Here is a 20101-nt window from a genome sequence, read left to right on the forward strand (position 1 = left end):
ATAGCCCTTGACAACCTATAGTTATAGCAAGCCATTTCCGTCACTAGAAAAAGGCGGCGAATTTGATAAATGTAGGCGCGAAAGTTCAGCCTTCCATAACAAATTTGAATTTCGCGCTTTTTTCTACTGAAAAAGTGGATTTGCCAGATTATAGTTACCGCATAACGTGTGGGGCAGTATAGCGCCATCTACTTGAGCTGTCAATATCTTATTCAACTACTTTACTCGTTTTAGTAACTTTGTTGGTAACTGGATTATCCAATGTTGAAGCAGAATTATTATTTATCGTATGGCTTCGTTACATTTCACTGCATACAAAACTTTAGAAAATATATTATAAGCAGAATGTACAGTGACTTGCAGCGCCATCTAGTTCAGCTTCAAAAGCCATTTCCACGATTTTTATAGTTTCTCTCTGTGTCTTTTATTCATCTGTCTATGTTTTAACTGATTATTTATTTATAATGTACTTTTTTTCTATAATTCAATGCATTACTTTATTGTATGTTGCCGAATGAACAATTATTTCAAATATAATGTTGGGTTTGGGTTGCGTGAGCCTTTAGCACAAATATCTAATTTGCCAATGAAATTATATAGTCTAGTTCATTAATATGTGTGCATGCCGGTTTAAAAATATTTAAAACACTGATTGATGCCTTGAGAATGGAATGTTCAAAGGTTCAAACCACCTTATATCTAAAGCTAAATATCTTTAATGTGAGTTTACCTCTTTTATTTAGAGAGAGAGAGAGATGATACCGTGTGTGCCCCAAATAAATATTTCAAACCAATAATGCACACGTATTTATAAATTCGACTATTTGCCGCTCTATACAGTGTTAAAAATGTACGAAATTTGTGACGTTCGAATCTTGGGCCGCCATACTTGTTTTTTTAATTACTTTTTATGATATTTGAGTGCTGTGTCAGTTGTGTGATCGTCTGAGGAAATAGACTTGATATCTTTGACATGCTTCCGCCATAAGTGCTGCTAAAGTGACCTCATAACATAGATAACAGAATAGGTGGTTTTAGGGAAAATTTCCTGTAAAAGATAGTCTCTCCCAATCTGTTTAAATTGTCAATTTAATCATGTGGTACGCAAAAATAAAATCGAAGAAAATTCACACTATGAAATAGTGTACGCTAGATGAGATTGACGCCATTTTTTTCTGATCAGATTGTCTATTTGATCATCTCGTCTGGACGGGCCTTTAAGACTTTATAAGGCAGATAAAATATATTTCCCACATGATTTTGAACTTTGATTCAAAGTTATAGGGGTAGATAGGGTTTAATTTTGCATAATATCTGACGTCCTTATGCCTTATACTTCTTATTACTTCCACGTGAACGTTCCAATCAGAACCATAGAATACAAATATCGTTGTGTGCGTAGTTAAAACGCGCATATACTTAAAAGTGGTGACATAGCTACTTAAAAACCTCTATTCTGTTATCTATAGCCATATACCCACTGAGCTATTAGATTGCAATAATATTGAACTCCAGTTTTTGAATATTTATTCAGTGCGGGATTTATTTACTTGCAATTAGGAGAATGTTTATAATATTCCATTGTATTTTTGTTGCAGTGATATTATGAATGTTATAAGAATAAATGGATATTTTAATAAAAGTCATTTCAATAAAACAATATCGTAGTTTTTATTTACAAGCCAATCCCACTGTAATATTATTGTTCTATCTATAGGTACTAAAAATATAAATGAGTAAGGGCCACTGTCACCATCCCACGAACCCGGGGTTATCCGGTTTAACCTGGAGTTACCATGATTACCAGTACAATTTGACACTGGGTTAACGGTTTAACCGGTTAACCCCGGGTTAGGGGGATGGTGCAAGTGTCGCTAATAAGTAACTCTTTGTGTCTCTTCATACCGCTGAACCGATTGAGATGAAATTTTTTATGGAGTTAGTTTGAGGCCCGGGGAAGGACATAGGGTATCAAATCAATCATCATCATATAATTCCGGGCAGAAGCCAGTGGCGTAACTAGGGGACGGGGGGCAAGTGCCCCGGGCGCCATCCAAGGGGCGGCGCCAAAATGGGCAAAAGGCAGCAGCAGGGAAACTTTTGTCAGTCGTCAAGGGGCGCAAATTTGGTGACTGCCCCGGGCGCCATATCCTCTAGCTACGCCCCTGGCAGAAGCTAGTATTCAATAAGTAACACTGACACTGGATTGTAATTTCGGCACTGCACAATGCTACAAGTTGAAACCAACATCGAAACGGAGTAATTTAGTAAGGGTTGAGCGTAATTCGGGAGTCTGCTTCATTCTGTGAGTCGTCAGGTTGCTCGGCGTGTTGGACTCGCGTCTGAAAAAGAGCAGGATGTTTTGCATTGACTTAATAAAAGTGACGGTCGGTAATTAATAAGCGTGTAAATGAACATTTAGACGACGCGAGAACACGCAAGCAAATTTCATTACCTACATTGCGGTAATTAAGTTTTAATTTAATTTAACCACAATAGTCCGCAATGTACTAAATTCGCAAGCGAGTTCGCGCACCGTCGTTATAGGTTATAGGTTTTCGCGGGCTTGGTTTCCGCAACTCGACGTCATATAATACGCCTATTTTGCGTATTTTGATGAATATCTTCAGATGAGAACCAAAACTCACTCGCCCACAACCACAAGTTCATAGCCATAGAGAACCGTATATGTATTAGTTATCTAAATAAGGTTGATTTTTATAACATTTGAAACTTTTGCGATTCGAACACATAAAATCACATTTACAATCGGGGGCCGATTGCATAATAACTTGTAACTAATAATAATAGTTATTTACGATACAAGTGCGGAAAAGAGGAAATTCGAAACGAGTGGCGATAAATTAAAACACGACCGCAGGGAGTGTTTTAAATCGACACGAGTTGCGAATTACCTATTCGCACGTGTATCGTACAACGTTTTACAGTACATATGGCCCTTTAAACTTTCGACATATGCACGAAAAGTGCTATTTTACGCACTAGTGCGAGAAAGTAGCACCATATGTACTGTAAAACTTCTTACATGTTATTATGCAATCGGCCCCGGATCTATAGTGAATTTATTTTGTTACCTTTATTTACCGACGTTTCGACACAGGTTTCACTGGTCGTGGTCGCGGCTAACTGACGTCCCAGCAAAATGTCAAAACAGAAATTTGTGTGACTACCCGACGAAAAGTGTATGAAACGTCGGTAAATAAAGGTAACAAAATAAATTCGAGATAGTCCCGGATTGTAAATGTGATTTAATAAATGTTGAAATTATTTTAAAGTAATTAGTGAGTTTTTTTTAACCTGACGATATGCAGTACATAACCTGGGTAAGTACCAAACGCTAAATCCAACTTTTCTTGCACTTACTCGCGTGCGACGAGCGAAGTGACGAGGGCAGCCATCTGTACTACATCTAGGTGTCGGTAGGTGGCGTTCACCACGCGGCACAGCTCCTGGATCAGCCACGACCCGTAATAGTCCCGCCAAGACACGTAATCTGGAAATCCAAGCGATTCATTATTTGGTTTCTGTGATTCTTCATATAATACTTAAGGTTAAATGAGGTAAAGATCAGAAGCATTAGGGCAAGGGAAACACTTTTAGGGAATTATAATACCTACTGTGTCTCTTGTCCCGAGCAAAATAAACTAGGTACCTACATTTCTCTTACCATACGACCTTATATTAATTATGTTGATCGAGTATCGAGGACAAAGGAGAAAAACGGGTCCGTTGAGGTTTAGGCTACAGAAACCTAAAAACCTTTTACTAACACACATTTTCGGTTCGCTGACGCCGAAGCAAATGTTTCATTCTCCTTTCTGCCGTCCTGTCACTTCTATTTACCTTCGACTGAGAAGGTGAAGAAGGCAGTTCCCACACCCGTCCCGTCCAACTACAACGCCTGTCCCGCGGCCACTAGAGGAGTGTCTTATGGTCCTATCTTCCACCAGAAAAATGTCCTACCTTCTACTGAGGAGGTGAGCACGAGTGTGTCCACATGGGAAGGTAGCCGCGCGGGATCCCCGGAACCGTCCAGCTGCACGACCTGCCCCGCGTCCACCATACCTCCGCGGCAAGCCTGCACGATGACTAGCTTCGGCTTGCCTACCTACAAAAAAAATTCTGCTTTAGAAAGGATTTTTTGATAGGTCAGTTTTAGCAGGTCATTTGACTGTAACACTTGTGCTGACAAAGTGTAAAGAATTTCACGTTTATAGTTGGAATTCGTAACTGTCTAGCGGGAACGACTCCCCTCGGCTCTCGCCGTGCGTAAGCACGAGCACACGCACGCGTGTATGTTACACGCGCTGGAATAGAATAGCATCATGAAGGTAAGTGAACGTACCAGGCCGAGCGCGTTGTATTGCAGCTTGTTCAGTAGATCGCTCATTTCGTACGGGCGGTCGTGCGCGAACAACTCCCCCCCGCTCTCGCCGTGCGTAAGCACGCACACACATACGCACGACGTGTTGGTATGTGGTTGCGCACACACTGTAATAAGATATAAGAAGTTACATAGAAAATAATGGAAAAAATGTTGTTCGCTTTCTTTTATCTACTATCTAGTGGTGGAACAGGTGACTTTTGGAAGCCCATTTTGGAGAAGGTCTCATCCAGGACACCCACGTCACGCAACGTGCCCGTGCGCGCCTTTAGCGTGTCTCTGAAAAAGTATCTATTTATCTATGTCTGCAGGTACTTACACTCGCCGAGTATCGTCAGGATCTGATCGTGCGTCTTATCATGGTGAGGAGTGACTTGAAAGCCCAGTTTGGAGAAGGTTTCCGTCAGGGAACGCACATCGCGCAACGTGCCCGTACGCGACGTTGGTTTCTTGTCCCTGAAAACACACATAATATATGTCTTGGATAAACGACATGAACCTAGGGGTAATAAGTACTCTTCTTCCTTGTCGTAACCTCATGGCTGAGGGACGTGACGAGTGTGGACACTCGTCACCAATAAGAATAATAAGTATTAAGTATATACCTTTATTTTACCTTTTTAAGTTATTAAACCTTTTTTTTAAAGTCCAAATATTACCTACCTGTTATCGGTTTTTTTTTTTTCATTTTTGAAGTGATAATTAGTAATAATAATAATAGGTAGTATAACCTTTAGGGTGATGAATGTGATAATGCAAATCTAAATAAATAACATTATTTCGAAATTTAAAGCAAATCCCCAAAAACCATACCTACAATTAAAAAAAACGTAAGCCAAAAGCTGTCACAAACAGGATATTCGGCATAAAATAGGTAATCTTCACTATATGAGGCAAAGATTAGTTACGGGCGTTACGGCAAGTCGGCAACTTCGGGTTTAAGGTAAGACCGGCATATGAGGGTCTTCCCTTAAACTTATATGACAGACTTTCCAACTAGGCACAATTTTGAGGTTAGATATTTCCATGCCAAATTTCAGCTTTTTAGCACTACCAATCACGGAGCAAAGCCGGACAGACGGACATGGCGGAACTATAAGGGTTCCTAAAACCGTGTACCATCAAAATATAATCTTGAAAGTAAAGCAGAAAGACTCAATGAAAACTATTTTGAACATGATCGATTAAGCCGTTTTTGAGTGATCGCCCAAAGTCACCCCTTCTTAGTAAAAGGACGTACCTACTTACTTGCATAAGTTCTAGAACTTACTTCCCTTTGCTTAGTCTAGTATATCCATTCCATAGTATCTACCAAAACCCCCCTTTTAAATCTATCTATTGCGACAGACGGGCAACTGCGTAACCCGACACGCACTTGGCCAGATTTTATGTACCTAGGTGCGTCTTCTTGTCAGTTTACCTGAAATATCGTGTCCTCTTATAGGTGTTATGGTTGAAGATGATCATAATCTTGTCCCCCGATAAGTCGTAGTACCAATCGCGTTGGTCGAAGTTGAGTGCTGCGGGTGGCGTTGGCTCTCGGTTTTCCACTTTATTCTCTTCATCCTGCGACCTGCATATTTATATAGGGTTACTAAGTTTTCAGTACCGAAGAACCGGGATTTTCATTACCGAAAAGTATCGAAGAACCGGGATTTTCATTACCGGAACCGGTACCCGAAAAGTTGAAATTTCTCGTGAATTCCCGGGAGCATTCCCTGGTTAGTAGAACCGGTACCCGAAAAGATGAAGTTCCCTAGTTTGTAACACTCTCCCACCACTCTCCCTAACTAGCCCTAATTTACCCTACCTAGCTAACCCTAGATTTGTCTAAAAATACTAAAAATTCCAATAAGAAAATTTAAAATTCTAAAAATCTTTAAAATACCGCAATCCGAAATTACCTTTACTAATTAATATAAAATAATGTAAATAACCTAACGCAAATCTAATTATATAAGTTAATATCTTGAATTGGATCAGTAGGTTGGCCAAATGATCGTCTTGTGTTTATGTAGAACCCTTCGTCATAACCGTTAATAGTAACCAAAATCCTTTTCGCATAATAGGAAAGAGTTATGAATAAAACAGCTAAAAGTCCTAATAATGTTAAGTAATTAATAAACCGTGAATTATGTCAGTGTAAAGTATGTCAGAGTATTTAGAAACGTCATTGCAAGTTTAAAGACAGTTTGTAAAACAAATGTAAAGTATGTCTTAATCGGACAAAGCCTGATTTAAATTGTAATCAATAAATAGTATGTAAAACATAATTTTATAAGTCTGAAGAATGTCTTAGTTAAGTCTTCAATAATGTATGTCAAAATAAGTAAAGTCTGTCGAATGTAATAGTCAGATGGTCAAAGTACGATCACTAATAAATGTCACAATTTACAAATATTTTGTTTTTGGGGTATAGATGTCGCCCGCTCCGCCGCGACTATCCGTGGTCATCATCCAGTTGCTAGGGCAGACCCCCGCCCCAGTTCTGAAGGAACTATCATGTGGTCCTGAAGGGACATCTTTTCATAATGACAGGGCTACTTCGTCATTTGCCCTGAACATTATTTTATGACATTTTTCGTCATAAATGAGAGGACATCAAAGGGACAATTTAACATAACAAAATACTGGTAGTTAGAGCAGCTGTATTTGATCCACTCCAATTTCCCAGAATACTGTAATTTTGTAGTATATTTTATTAGGTATTCAATGAAATAATATTAACCAAACTATAGTTGTAGTCATTTTGAATCACCTTTCGGACCAAAATAAACCACGATCTTGCTCTGCCTCGATCTAGCTTGGGTAAATCTCTCATTGATATATATTTTCAATAATAAAGTTTTTATGATAATATGACCTTGTATTTTTAAGGTCGAATGTGAAAATTACAGATATCTAGAACACAGAATGAAGTCGTCATACAGACTGCCAAGGGACAGGCAAAACAAATATTTCTTTTATAAGCAAATTGATTCTAAAATACTACATTATATTGTGGTTATTTGTTATGTTTTTCCCACAATATATTTTCTACCAGTAGTGTTGCAAAGAACCAAATTATATTCAAAATCATAAATATGTCAGGTTTGTCAATGAGTCATAAATAAGTGTATGTAATACAATTCTAACAATCCCTAAACCCACACTACATCCTAGCTACCTCTATTTAAATTTAACCCATAAACCCATAATTATACTCGTACTATGTAGTTTAAATAGCCATAAATATATCGGAAGCGAACCTAGCTAACTATTGTGAAGATCTAATGGCTTTGTTATATAAAAATTATAAACCTTGATCAATCCTACAATTCCCTAAACCATACAAATATAAACCCTAGCCCTAACAGTTAAACTAACCAACTAATCTATTGATATAATTGCAAACTAACATCCCGGGATGTACATTTAATTTACTCGCGTAATTTCTCGATGTGCAATGAGAAATTCCTAGGCTACAGCTAACTAAGACGAGTGGAGACACCTCGATTTAGAACTGACCCCCTATTTCTCCACGTGGACCAGCATCAGCGATAGGGTTTGGGACAGCCGATGTAGGTCGGGAAAAAGGTAATGGGATAGTTGGTCTAGAATCTGGCTTTTTTAAGAAGTCTAGATGACAACCCAAATTGTCCAGACCCCAGGGGTTAGAACCTGTCCTTGTAAACCCAGGAACTGTCAGGGACCCACCTGATATTATCAAAATGCACAGTAGGAGAATTAAGACTGTCGTTGTCACCGTAAGGTACCCGCCCTATCTCTCCATCTGCCCAGCACTGTACTGGATCGGAATTAGTTCTCTCTACCCCATAAGTTATTTAAGAAAACTGTGAGATAAATTGCAAAACTAACTTTAAAATAATATATAAAGTACTCCAACCAAAATCATTCCAGTGCTAAATATCACTAAAATAATCCAGGTCAAAACACTATATATATTAAGCACAATTAAAACATAAATTAATAAATTGCACTATGAACCAAACATGACATGACATTAGGTAGAAACTGTAAACAATGTTTATTAAGATATAAAAACTATACACGCTTGCTTAAACGTTGTATATTAGCGCATAGAAGGACAGAAAACTTAAAATATCTGAACAAAAATAGTAATAAATGTAAAGCAGTGTGGAATATTATAAAAAAGTATAGCTCTGCGGACTGTAACAGTAAATCAGTGGATAAAATAGTGATAAACAAAAAATGTATTGATGATCCTCAAGACATCGCAGAAAGGTTCAATAATTACTTTATTGAAACAGTGAATAATAATTTAAAATCTACTATGGTTCGTAGTTTTCAAACAGTCCCCTTTCGGCTTATCCTTTGTCTATTGTTAAATGAAACCGCACGTGCTACTTACTAGCATAAAAAAATGGTATGGCCGTTTTAACCGGTTATTCAATTACCACTCTATGGAGATTGCAATAAGGTTTAAAATGAACTAATGGGAAAACATATTCCTTAGCTGTGTGGTCTTTGCGGTTACTGAGTGCCGGCAAGTCGAACGCTACAGAACCAGTCTAAAATGTGTCATCGATATGCGTAACAAAGGCGCGTTATCGGAGAGCGCACTTACACTGGTTTTTTTTAGCGTTGGACTAGCCCGCGCTCGCCACGATGCACGAACCAGGTAAGAGACAGGGTCGGATTGCGATTAAAACATTTTGATGGATTCATGACAAGTATGTATTTACATATTTAAAACAAACAATAATAACATTTTTTTACTAATCAGTTAAATAATAACATTAGATAATAATCCGTTTTACAAATAATCAACTATTAAAATATTCCTCTCTAATGTTACAGACTAAAAACTAAAACTATATTTAACAAAATGAATACATACATGCCCTTTTTAAACAATATCGGCTTTTTTACAATATATAGGTATTACAGACAAATTTTTAATAAACTAAAATAACGTTTTTTTATACAATGTAAATAATAAACAACCAGCCAAACAGTAATGAGTTATACATACATACAATATAAATTACTAACTAAAAATATAAATAAACATGCATTGGTACAATATAAATAAAGATGTAGATATATTCAATTAATAAATAACAAAAATCACGACTACTTTTTTTAACTAGTTTCTTCATCTTCGGAATCTTCTGTCACATTCATTATGACAGAGGGGTGCCCATAATCTCGTTTCATTTTCTTTTCAATCTCTACAACATGCCTGCAGCAATTTTTCCATTGGCCACTAGTGCTGTTGACGATGTCTCTGATGTGTTTTAGCACCGCCTCGCTAAATTTGGGATCAGTGTTTCTTTTCCTGACACTTGTTTTCAGATTACCCCACATTAATTCTATGGGGTTAAGTGTGCAGTAATATGGGGGTAATCTTAGCACTTTACAATTATTTTCTTTCGCCATTTCGTCTACTATCATTTCAAGATCCCAATTATTATTTTTGTGGTTTGAATTTGATGCTAGTTACCCTGCTAAAGCCACTAAAAAAGAATTATTAACTATTTTGAAGAAACATAATTTCGAAAAAGTTTATTATGTAGACGAAATGGCGAAAGAAAATAATTGTAAAGTGCTAAGATTACCCCCATATTACTGCACACTTAACCCCATAGAATTAATGTGGGGTAATCTGAAAACAAGTGTCAGGAAAAGAAACACTGATCCCAAATTTAGCGAGGCGGTGCTAAAACACATCAGAGACATCGTCAACAGCACTAGTGGCCAATGGAAAAATTGCTGCAGGCATGTTGTAGAGATTGAAAAGAAAATGAAACGAGATTATGGGCACCCCTCTGTCATAATGAATGTGACAGAAGATTCCGAAGATGAAGAAACTAGTTAAAAAAAGTAGTCGTGATTTTTGTTATTTATTAATTGAATATATCTACATCTTTATTTATATTGTACCAATGCATGTTTATTTATATTTTTAGTTAGTAATTTATATTGTATGTATGTATAACTCATTACTGTTTGGCTGGTTGTTTATTATTTACATTGTATAAAAAAACGTTATTTTAGTTTATTAAAAATTTGTCTGTAATACCTATATATTGTAAAAAAGCCGATATTGTTTAAAAAGGGCATATATGTATTCATTTTGTTAAATATAGTTTTAGTTTTTAGTCTGTAACATTAGAGAGGAATATTTTAATAGTTGATTATTTGTAAAACGGATTATTATCTAATGTTATTATTTAACTGATTAGTAAAAAAATGTTATTATTGTTTGTTTTAAATATGTAAATACATACTTGTCATGAATCCATCAAAATGTTTTAATCGCAATCCGACCCTGTCTCTTACCTGGTTCGTGCATCGTGGCGAGCGCGGGCTAGTCCAACGCTAAAAAAACCAGTGTAAGTGCGCTCTCCGATAACGCGCCTTTGTTACGCATATCGATGACACATTTTAGACTGGTTCTTAAGCGTTCGACTTGCCGGCACTCAGTAACCGCAAAGACCACACAGCTAAGGAATATGTTTTCCCATTAGTTCATTTTAAACCTTATTGCAATCTCCATAGAGTGGTAATTGAATAACCGGTTAAAACGGCCATACCATTTTTTATGCTAGTAAGTAGCACGTGCGGTTTCATTTAACAATAGACAAAGGATAAGCCGAAAGGGGACTGTTTGAAAACTACGAACTATACTACTAATGACATTCAAATTGATAATAATAATCTTACGATGTTTCTGAATCCTATTAATGTAAATGAATTGATTAGAATAATTTCTTCGCTTAATAATTCAAATTCTGTTGGACATGATAACGTGAGAACTGACATTGTAAAGAAAAGTATGTTGATTATTGCAGAACCGCTCTCTCACGCTATTAATCTTTCACTTATACAGGGAGTCTTCCCTGAAGAGTTAAAAATGGCAGTGGTTAAGCCTCTGTATAAGAATGGAGTCAAAACTGAAATGGGTAATTATAGGCCAATTACGTTAGTACCTATTTTTGCAAAAATATTTGAGAAGGCTATGTATAGTAGACTAATAAAATTCTTCGAGAAAAATAATGTAATTAATGAAGAACAGCACGGTTTTCGTAAATCCAAATGCACATCTCTGGCAACATTCAAATTAATTAGAAGTGTGATAGATGCCATAGACAATAAAACGCCAGTTACGGTCCTATTTATGGACATGAGTAAGGCGTTTGATTTCGTATGCCATAAGCGACTACTTGCCAAATTATACAGATATGGTATACGAGGTCCCTCACTCGATTGGATTAAGGACTACCTTGATAACAGAAAGCAATGTGTAGAGATTCTCAAGTACTGTAACAATTCTCGAACTATAGAGTCTTATAGATCTTCCTATATGAATAATGGTTACGGAGTTCCTCAAGGGAGTATACTGGGACCTTTACTATTTTTAATGTATATAAATGACTTGCCGAATTACTTATCCCACAAATGTATTCTATTTGCAGATGACACATCTATTATAATTAAATGTAATGATTTGCTGACATATAATAATGATATAAATTTAACATTAACTCAAACAATTCAGTGGCTTGAAGTAAATAATTTAAAGGTTAATATTAAAAAAACTAATTATATTCAATTTCATACAGAACGAGCTACGCCGCCTAACTTAAATGTACACTATAATAACGATCCTATAGAAGAAGTTAAATGTACGAAATTTTTGGGAATAATGGTGGACTGTCTGTGCAAATGGCGAGAACATGTAGATAAGGTCTATTCAAAACTCAACAGTTTTGTGTTTGCCTTGAGACGAACAAGACAAACAGTTTCCACAGAAGCGGCTTTAATGGCATACCATGGTTACGTTAGCTCAACAATAAGGTATGGTTTAGTCATTTGGGGTAATTGTACACTAATAAATCAAATATTTTTGGCTCAAAAGCGGTGTGTCAGGGCTGTTTTTAATTTAGACCGAAGTGCATCGTGTCGGCCTTTCTTCATACAGCACAATATTCTAACTGTTGCTTGCGTGTATATAGCTGAGGTCTGTATGTTTGTTCATAAATATAAAGATGAATTCATAGAAGCACAACAGATGAGCTCTCGTAATGTCAGACAACAATATAAACATAAATTACACAAACCAGCTACAAAACTAGAATTAGCATCTAAAAATTCAGTATTCAGTATTCAGTATTCATTTATTTCTTGCTTCCATGGTACATTTTTGGGTAGTATTTACATATTTCTTATGGTATCACATGGACCCTGAATAGGGTGTAGCAAATACAGATAATTAAATTAAATTACAGTTACTTAACTATATCTAGTGGCTTTTACAAACTTATAACTACGTATATAAACTTTGTATATGATATAACACAAAATTATTACTAGTAACAACAATAATTATAATATATATGTATTACGAGCATATCGATCAATAGGGGACGTAGGGGAGGGGGTAGGTGGGACGACCTATGACTATAATTTCCTTTCTTCCATAAATTCGGTTATTGTATAATATGCTTTTGTTAATAAATGCTGTTTTAATTTCTTTTCAAATGTATTGTTGTTTTCTTCTGATTTGATAAAACTGGGGATATGATTGTAGATTTGTATCGACGTGTAGTATGGGCCTTTTTTATAAATGTCTATTTTTGGTTCTGGTAGAATTAGATCTAAATTACGGCGGGGGTTTGTACTGAAATCGAATAGATGAATATTTTTACGAACAAATATGGCTGACTCTAAAATGCAAATTGAAGGTAAGGTTAAAACTCCTAGTCTAATAAAGTGTGGTTTGCAACTAGTTCTTTGTTTGATATTTACGATTATGCGTATGCATTTCTTCTGCATGACAAAGGCATCATGTGCGTCAGTACTGTGTCCCCACAATAAAACTCCGTATCGTAACAAGGAATGCGCATATCCATAATATGCTGTAAGCGCACATGATTCATTTGTGTTAGACTTAAGTACACTTAAGGCATAAATAAATGAAGCTAGTTTATTTTTAAGTCTTGCTATATGTCTTTTCCAATCGAGATGTGTGTCTATAGTGATGCCCAAAAGCGAACAATCCGATACCTCTTCAATGTTTAATTGTTTTGCTATGTAACTTATGTCTATGGCGCGTTTTTGGTGTGGTCTGAACTGGATAATTTTAGACTTTTTGTTATTGATTACAAGGTTGTGATCTTTTAGCCAGTTTACTATTGTGACGTATGTTTCGGTTATATTTATATAGGCGTCGTTACTCGTGGGGCTTTTGAAGAGTAGTGAAACATCATCGGCAAACATTACGCACTTGTGTTCTGTAATTTTTGGCAGGTCATTAATATATATTACAAAAAGTACACAACCGAGCACGCTGCCCTGTGGAATTGAATTGTTAATGGATATTAAATTAGATTTGTATGTTTGTAACTGACGCGATTGTTGATTGTAATATTCTATTTGGACATACTGTTTTCTGTTATTTAAATATGATTTTAACCAGTTCAGAGCTGGACCACGGATACCTATGTCATTTAGCTTTTGAAGTAAGATGGGATGTGATACTCTGTCATATGCCTTAGACATGTCTAGTAACAATCCAACCCCATAGGTTTTATCACGTAAATGCTCTAATACCGTTTGTATATAGTTATAAACTGCAAGTGTTGTTGAGCTGTTTTTTCGAAAGCCAAACTGGTTTTTATTTATGAGTTGAAATTTCTCTAGATAGTTATATACACGGTTTGCTACACATTTTTCGAATATTTTTGATACAGTGGGGAGTACTGCGATAGGCCTGTATTGGTTGGTATTATCTTTTTCCCCCGATTTTTTATACACAGGTCTAATTTTAGCTATTTTTAGTCTTTCCGGAAAACAACTTTCATCTAGGGATTGGTTAACTAGCCTAGTTAGGGGTGCGGTAAGTTCGTTTACGCATGCTTTGATTAATACAGAAGGTATTTCATCATGGCCACAGCTGAATTTATTAGGTAGGTTAAGGATAATACTACGCACTTCTTGCTCTGTAACTGGATATATGTATATAGAGTTAACTGAACAGGTTGCACTTGCGATGGAAGTGGTTTGTTGTTCACTTATTGACGCAAAATATTCGTTAAAATGATTAGCTACTTGCTGAGGGCAATTTATGTCAGTATTAGATACTCTTAGTTTAATATTATTTGGCTGATTTTTTGAGGCATGTTTCCCTGTTATTTCTTTTATACAATTCCACATAGTTTTTGTCTTATTTTTAGATTTATCTAGGGCTTTTATATACCTCATTCGTTTGGCTTGCTTGACACAGTTTTTAAGTGTTTTTGTTATTATTTTGTAATGTTTTGTTAAAATGATACTGTTTGATTGATTTACTAATATTTTTAGTAACCTTTTGTGCTTGCACGACTTTTTTATTCCAGTTGTAAGCCAGCTGTTGTTTTTTAGTTTTTGTCTGGTGTGTTTATAAGGTATATATTTGTTTAACAGTTGTTGTAATGTATTTTCAAACTCATTATAGTTTTTATTTGTTGTTTGGAAGTTATTGATTAACTTATTCCAATCAATTTGGCTGAGTGCACATTTAAATGACGCTATATTTACGGCATTGAAATTACGTTTTAGGATATACTTGAAAGAGTTTTTGTTGTCAAAGGGTGTCATTTCTTCGAGTTCGTATTGCAAGCATTTGTGGTCTGATATGCCTTTATCCTCGACTGTTAGTTTGTAATTGGTACTATTTGTGAACAAAAAGTCTATGCAAGTAGAACTGGTGCTAGTCTCTCGAGTAGGCTCATTTACAATTTGACGGAGGTTACATTCAAGCATCATGTTTACTAGTCTATTATAATTATTGGAGTTACTAAATTTATTTATGTTAAAATCTCCTGTAATTATAATGTTTTTATGGCAATTCGATTTTAGCTTAGACAATAACCGATTTAATACATTAAAGAAGGTCTCAGTGTCACGGTCTGCTCTATATATAGTTATTATAATGAGATCAGATTTCAATTCTATTGCACAGCATTCAATTCATACATCATGTGCATTACAATTTATAATAAGTTACCGGATGAATTTAAAAGGGAAAAGAATACAACATTTAAGAAAATGATGAAAGCTTGGCTGTGTGGGAAATGTTTCTACAGTGTGGGCGAGTTCCTTAATAGTTAAGTTAATATAATATGCATGGACTTAGGCTAGTTTAATCTAATTTGTATGCCAGTTTGTAGGCACAATGTGGAGATCCTATGTAATTACATATTGTAAATAGTTTTAAGACCTCTGTAACCCATATTGACAAATAAATGATCAATCAATCAATCATGACTTTACAACCTTTAATAATATATTGATTTGTAAGTAAAATTTCACCAATATATTTACTTACATTAGCACTTGTCTAGGCACAAATCAACAAACAACTAATAATTACAATTCACTAAATAGTTTATAAATGACACTATGAACAAAACAAACTTTACAATCTTAATAAATTTATTGATTTATAATTTAGACCTCACTAGTATTATATCAAACACTAGCGCTTGTTTAAACCACAAACCAATAAAACAATTAAACCCACTAAATAAACACAATCTAAAATGCACTTCTCTAAAAATATTCAAGTTAAACCCCACAATAGATTACACCATATTATGCTCCAATCCGAACTCTACCAGCATCATAAGATACTAGCAAAATCTAGACCAGGACACAATATAGGCAACCTAACCTAAACTAACCTACACGAGAACTTTCTCCGACGCTCTGCGAATGGCCACCAGAATTCCCCGCAAAGGGGTTTTATGAAATCCCTTCCCAGATCCCGATTTCCCCGCTCTAGCAAACTCCTTGCACCCCATTGGTAACACCTAAACCAATCCTGAATTTCATGATTCCGTACTATCCTATACAAATTACTCTTTATTTCGTAATTAACATAAGGTCCAAATTGACCTACTTAATGGGTGTAGCCAAAACTATTCCTTCTCGTCGGTGGGATGTCTTTAAATTTTTTATTCTAAACGTCTTTGTTTTTCTATATAGACACATATTGTAGGGATACGCCCTTTTTTAATTCTTAATAATATGGTTCAATTTTGCATAGAATATTTTACAGTCATAACTTAACTTTTATCGTTACCGTGAAATCCGAGTTGGTATTTTAAACAAACACTTGAAATTAATAACCAAACTAACTTTGCACAAAAATTTATAACGCAAAAAGCTTTATGACATTGAAATAAAGTTCAAATTATTTTAAAAATAAGTTTCTTAATATTTTGGTTTACTATATCAGCTAAACTCTCCAAGTGGTGTATCTAGAATTTCAAATAGCAAGGTCCACTTAAGATATGAAAAGAAATATAGCTGTTTGAATTACCGTGAGACACAAGAATGGAATTTAACCGACTCAAAATAGAACAATATTATGTTTACATATAATGCTAACATGGAAAGGGAGCCTCTGACATGTTACAAGTTACTCTAGTTAGGTGGTTAGATCGACAATCTAGGGAAGCGTTGCTGGCCTAGCAGTAAGGCGCGTGACTTTCAAACTGAAGGAATGAATGGAAACGCCGCAGGGGATGTTAGTGGGTATTCTCCTCCTCTTCCTCTGGCTAGCAGAGGAAGTTACGGGAGGAGCGAGTCCCACATACCACCCCCCAATGGGCTTCCCCAGCCCGGGGGTGAGATGCATAAATGCATTTCCTTTGTCCGTCTGTCTGTGACCAGGCTGTATCTCATGAACCGTGATAGCTAGTTTAGCTAGACAGTTGAAATTTTCACAGATGATGTATAATTTCTGTTGCCGCTATAACAACAAATACTAAAAAGTACTAGTTTTTGGAGTGTGCGTTCACTCCAAATTATGATAGGTAAGTTAGCTTTTTCATCACACTTGCTCGAAATAGTACATTTATTACAATAGTATATTAATAGTACAGTTCGGGACGAGTGAAGAATGACATATCCGCACGTGTATCGAACGACGTTTTTTAATACAGTTGCGAAAAAATAAGAAAAGCAACTTCTTCTTTTAAAATTATGGCTTCAGCCCAGTGGGACTATTTCGCCAGTATCAAGGTATTGAGAGGTTTACAAACGACAAAAATTGTACGGTTGTACAAGACAGTGTACGGTGATTTGTTAGCTCTTGTAAATCGATAGCTAGACTTTACAAGAAGCACGTGGACTACCGGCCGTTGACTCCAAGATGGTGGTTAAACGCGCTTCAAAATTAATTCTCCATTCACTGCACACTACCACATTAGTTTACTGTATAATAAGCTATCGATATTACACTTTAAACAATATTAATAAGCAAAAAACAAAGTAATTAATCACGATGCTAACTATCAAGATGGCGCTCGAACCGGAAGTCTCGAAAAGCAACAAGTATTAAGGAATGGAATTCGAAACTTTTTATATTATTAATTCTGTGACATCATTGACATTGACATTATGAAGAGGTGTTTTTCTAGCTTTTATTCGACTAGAATAGATTTTGTTATTATTATTGAACCCACTTCAATGAGTTTTTTTTTTCAAATGCATGTTCTATAAGACAGAAACAATTGTAAATATTAAAACATTGTACTATTATTACCTAAATATCGTTATTTACGATTATTTGGGTATCGTATATTTATAAAAACAATATCGAATGTTGCCTTTGGACTTAAAACATTCTTGCAGTAAGAAAATACGCCTCTTCTTTGACAGGCGTTCCGTTCCATTCAGACAACTTATTAAGAACGGTTTTTCAACATTAAAAAATAAACGTGTATACTTATAATGTTGAAGAGGTAAGTAATAAAATATGAAATATGCATATTTTTCGTATTCTTACATTAACAGTAGGTTTTTATGTTGATTACGACGTTTAAAGGAAACTAATATAAACACTCATCAATAAGTAGTCATGAATTGGAACAAGTATAAATTTAAAAAAATTGGAAAAGTAAAAAGCCAACTTTCCGCACGCTAAACAGCCACGAAAACAAGCACTTTTTGAGCAACTGTATTAAAAAAGATCTTATTTTAACATTAGTATTTAAGTTTTTCTTTTGTTACTAACACCTCTATGGGCCACGCCTGAAAATAAATAATTATTTAATTTAATTTAATTTAATTTATTTCATGCAGGTGTACTGAATCACAAAGGCCTATATTGTTCCCGCGGGAGTTATGGATTCTGAAAAATATATATTTTTTTAATTATGCCACTAATTCATACGAACCAAGTAGGGTACATAAATGAGTTTTGCTTTGAAAATACCGACGTTTGTCTTTTTTTGTTTATGCTTCAAAATATTTAATTTGATTAATATAATACCCGTTTCAAATATTTTTACACAATTTTCAATTGTGACTGAAATTGACTGAATGCATCATGGGTCTGTGCCTTCGATGCCTAAGAAATTCAAAAAGGTGGACGAATGTTTGAAATGTCACCGTATTTAAGAATGATTTCGCTTAAATTTAGTTCTTTCTTCGCAAGTGTGATGAAAATCATTGTGTAACTCCGGGGGTAAGAATATTGTTACTCGAGTCTTTAATTCACTCCAGCCTGCGGTTGTCGTGAATATATACTCTTGTACAATATTCCACTTACCCCCCACGTTGCACAATGTATACAATTATTTATTAGCTAAGCGTTTTTTGCCATTTTTTTTCTTGTGACCTTTTTTGCCACTTTTGTGTTATTTCTAGTCAGAATCACGAGCCCTTTTCATCCTTATAGGATAAAAAAAGTGTCCCAAAATTTCCATACATTTTTCAAACTTTCCTTTTTGTTACCGCCAATAGGAAAAAACCCTTGGAACATGTTTTTATCCCATTAGGATCGAAAGAGCACGTGATTCTGAGTAGAAATAACACAAAAGTTGCAAAAAAGGTCACATAAAAAAAATGGCCAATAAAAAAAAGAAACGCTCAGCTAGGCTAGCTTTTATTAGCTAGGGAGTTATAGCTATAGATGATTCAAGCACAACATGAATAAAAGTAAGGTCCTACAAGTATTATATTCTTTGTCCTACATTCTCAGTCGAGTGTAAATACCGTGCGTCATATCAAAATAACCAATGTCATAAAATTCATTTATATAAGCCAAAGATAGATATAAGCCTAGGTAGGTACTTATTTTTTTGTGTATTATATCGGCTTTACCTGTCAGGTTTCTTCTTGAAGACGAAATCTACCTCGCTCTCCGCCATCTCGCTCGTAACGTGCACTCTACCTGTAGCAAGTTAGCAACTCTACAATGAATCATTATGAAATGTGCTGAGCTTATGAAAATAAAAGAATGCTCGCCTAGCACCTAAGTAGGTACAAGCAAAGCTTGGGGCTAAGTTGATCTGTGTAAGATGATCCCTTATATTTATTTATTTATTTTTCCCCTCACTAGCTCGGAAAGCCGTATTTTATCCTTTAAAACAAACGGGTAAAAACGCATTTTATCCACTAGTGGAGAAAATAATTTGACCTTGGAGCGTGTTTAAGTAGCTTTTGACAGATAACAAAACGTAAAACGCTCATAATATTAGTTCGTTCGATATAATACATATATATGGTTTAAGAATTTAATGAAAAATACCAAAGTGTGACCGTGCCATCTAGCGAGAACCTATTTAGCTTTGTTTAATGATCGAAATTAAACTATCGTGAGACATACTTCAAAATATTTAGATCAGTACGGTTTCACTCACTATTTTATTTAATCGCTTTTGGCGACATGTTTATTGA

The 20101-nt window shown here is 35.4% G+C and overlaps 1 protein-coding gene across 1 annotated transcript; it reads right to left on the bottom strand.

Moving 5' to 3' along the window:
• Positions 1–1662: 1662 nt before the first annotated feature.
• Positions 1663–19601, bottom strand: LOC134742939 (caspase-1-like). The gene is made up of 7 exons (XM_063676160.1): positions 19526–19601; positions 5826–5978; positions 4725–4861; positions 4367–4512; positions 3985–4129; positions 3385–3514; positions 1663–2342 (listed from the first exon to the last, which is right to left on the bottom strand). The coding sequence occupies exons 1-7, from the start codon at positions 19570–19572 to the stop codon at positions 2231–2233; spliced, it is 870 nt and encodes a 289-aa protein (XP_063532230.1). The 5' UTR covers positions 19573–19601; the 3' UTR covers positions 1663–2230.
• Between the last annotated feature and the right edge of the window lie 500 nt (positions 19602–20101).

Source organism: Cydia strobilella, chromosome 7 (genome assembly GCF_947568885.1).
Source record: "Cydia strobilella chromosome 7, ilCydStro3.1, whole genome shotgun sequence".
NCBI classification, from domain to species: Eukaryota; Metazoa; Arthropoda; class Insecta; order Lepidoptera; family Tortricidae; genus Cydia; species Cydia strobilella.